Source organism: Morone saxatilis, unplaced genomic scaffold, assembly GCF_004916995.1.
Source record: "Morone saxatilis isolate NCDOM2014 unplaced genomic scaffold, NCSU_SB_2.0 Contig9, whole genome shotgun sequence".
Lineage (NCBI taxonomy): Eukaryota > Metazoa > Chordata > Actinopteri > Moronidae > Morone > Morone saxatilis.
In genome coordinates, this window is record NW_023340268.1 from 12,228,231 (window position 1) to 12,231,072 (window position 2,842).

The 2,842-nt window shown below is 38.1% G+C and overlaps 1 protein-coding gene across 1 annotated transcript in view; it reads right to left on the reverse strand.

The window, feature by feature from the left end:
* The window catches only part of LOC118343019 (regulation of nuclear pre-mRNA domain-containing protein 1A-like), a gene marked incomplete in the record, with an annotated part of 8,556 nt that overhangs the window by 5,519 nt on the left and 195 nt on the right, over nt 1-2,842 (reverse strand). Inside the window, 1 exon segment of the mRNA XM_035681730.1 lies at nt 2,644-2,842. Within this exon segment, the coding sequence (XP_035537623.1) occupies nt 2,644-2,794 (151 nt within the window).

Consider the following 2,842-nt stretch of genomic DNA (forward strand, 5'->3'; position numbering starts at 1 on the left):
GTCAGCTTGCGTGATACCTGAGCTGCATGAATTCAAATGTACATATACACATATTACAGTGAGGCATTTGGTTATGATTTACAAGACTGAACTTTACACTGAGCAACACAATGGTGAGAAAGTATTATTGGTTTCATTCTTCATCTGAGAAATGATTAAAAGAAAAAAGATGCCTAATTGTAAATGTAAACCCCACGTTTTACCCAACAAGCCAGACCATTATGTGTTAAAAGGTACTATTTTCTTGCATGAACTGACCGTACAGCTATTAGTCACAACTAAAAATAAAATCTATCCATTAACATTCAGTCAAAACCTAGTTAATTCTTCACTATAGTTACATGTAAGCTCCCACGGGTGAGGGCGTTTCCAATTTTTATTTAACAAGTCATTTTAACTTTCGTCTCTCTTATGGCGCAGCTTGTTTCGTGTCTTTTCCATTTGGGTTTTATCCACTAACATGTACTTGATGGCACAGTCACATCATACAAGTAATGGCGCAGATGTCTTTGTTGTTTTTGGACAAACCAAAGTCATCACTAAGCAAAGCATGAAGCTCCAGAGAAATGACCCATCTCTATCCCCCTTGCTATTAACGCTGCACACTCCTAAAATACATCATCCACTTGAGATATCATTAGGCTGTTGACAACCCCCCTGAGGAAAGGTGTGCCAGTATTAGCTACAACTATAGCAATACCTGACATCCATTCCAAAAAATATTCACAACAGCTCAGTTATGTAATGAAGCTATAACTGCATCTACTCAATAAAATCAGAGCCAGCATTTTAACGTTCTGATTCAGTGTAGATAAGTTTGCTTCCAGCAATCACTGGCAGGTTAGTGAGCTATACCCTCCAACTGAATGGCACCTTTATACAAACAAAAGTGTCAGAGATCCCTAAGCCACCCCTTACATTTCAGTAACACAGCAATGTTCAATATATTCAGTATTCTTTTTTTGTAGTGTGATGTTTTATAAAGTTATTGTGAACATATGTGACAACAAGCAAAAAATAAAATTACATATGAAATATTCAGTTAAAATTGCAAATCACGGTCACGATGTGTTTACTGTTCAATGTCTGACGGGGAAAATATAGTATGTTGTTGTCATATTGCTGCCTTAACTGCCTAACAGCATTATTTACAAGAATACAAAGTTACCATAAGATTTTAATAATGTGTCAAAGTATCAGTAATAGTACAACTTTCGTAACTAATAATGTAGTTCATATTATTTTTTCTGATGAAATCTGCTGACTGAAACTTGAACTATTACACTGACTGACACTTAAGACACATCAAAGTGTTTGTAGAAATTCAGAAAGAAATCCAGGCCCCTCCCAGCAGCTTTAAACAGCAGTATCTAGAATATATAACTAGCATCAGTAGCATCAGCCAGTTGTCCACATTTGGGGTTAAATTATTGATAATCCTGATCAAAGACCAGCCGCTATCTCAGGTAACCCACCTATTTTAGATGTTCTGTGTTCATTAAGAAAATTGAAAGTATGAAATGAAATCACTGGAGAAAGGCTGAAAAAAAAAACCCTTGCAATAACAGAGTGTTTTAGCCACTTCGAGGCAGCAGACACAGAAATTGTAAACACAACAACATATTATTATCACTTTCAGGTTGATATGGTGAACTTGGTAGCAAACAGTTGTTGTTTACAAATCCAGAGCAACATTTTCATTCATTTGGAGTCACCAGCTCAATGTTCTTCTAATATTTACTCTCTTTTAGTTGTTTTTAGTCCAAATGAACTCCCGAGGGAAATATCTGGCTCTTTAGCTACCAAGTTCTTCATTTACGGTCACCGGGTAGCCACCAAGTGTGAGTCTGCACTTTGGTGCTGAGAAGGTAGTGTACAGTGGGGTTTTATAGCTCTGTAAATAGATACCTGCTTGAAAACAACACTATGAGAGAGGTCAGGCTGAATTAAAACAGTACAGCTGGACAATGAGCTGAAAGTCTTCTTCTCTGTAGGATGAACACTACGAAAAACCTCTTCACATTTTGTCATTTTGGATAAATATATCAATTCTTTGAAGCTGCATTATTGGCCACTACGAGGGCTGCAGAACTAGCTGTTAACATAACATGTTGTTATATCACCTTTTAAACACGTTGTGGCAAACATGTTACCTAACAACTGCATACTTACACATCTCACAAATGTGGCAACCTGAGCATGAACAATAGCATTTATCTGGAGCTGTGACTCTGGCCTCCACCAACTCCTGAGGAAACTATCTGGCTCTTTATTTGTTATTACATTACATCGTTCAACCGTGTCAATCTGCCATTTGGTGCTGGAAACTAGGTTGATGACTGTGGCAAAAACATTTGAGTTGAAAGACATGAAAAAGCCCTGCAGAGCTGAGAGTAACTTCTGAGTTGGGTGGTCTTTATCTGTGGGTCATCTTGTTTATTAAATATAACATAAACTAATGCAGACAACTCCAGCGTCACTTTACATAACTTATTCGTCTTAACATGGCTAACACATGAATAGCTAACTAGTTAACGTGGTTTAGCCCCTCTAGCCAAAGGCTACATGTAGCTTGTTTGTGACTTGTACAATCATGTCACTGGTCTTTATCATGGAGAACTAGCGAGCTAATGTTGACCTTACCTTTTTTCAGTTCGTTGAACCAAACACTGACAATGGTCCTCGAGTGTTTTCTGTGATGAATGAGCCACAACGACAACGTCTGCACACTTTGCTGTGAGTTGCTAAGCTCGGAGAGTTTCTTTTCTAAAGCCGCCTCAGAGAAAGCTGACATCTTGGCGAGATTACAGCGAGTACGAGACACTGGGAGAGGCTCCGATGT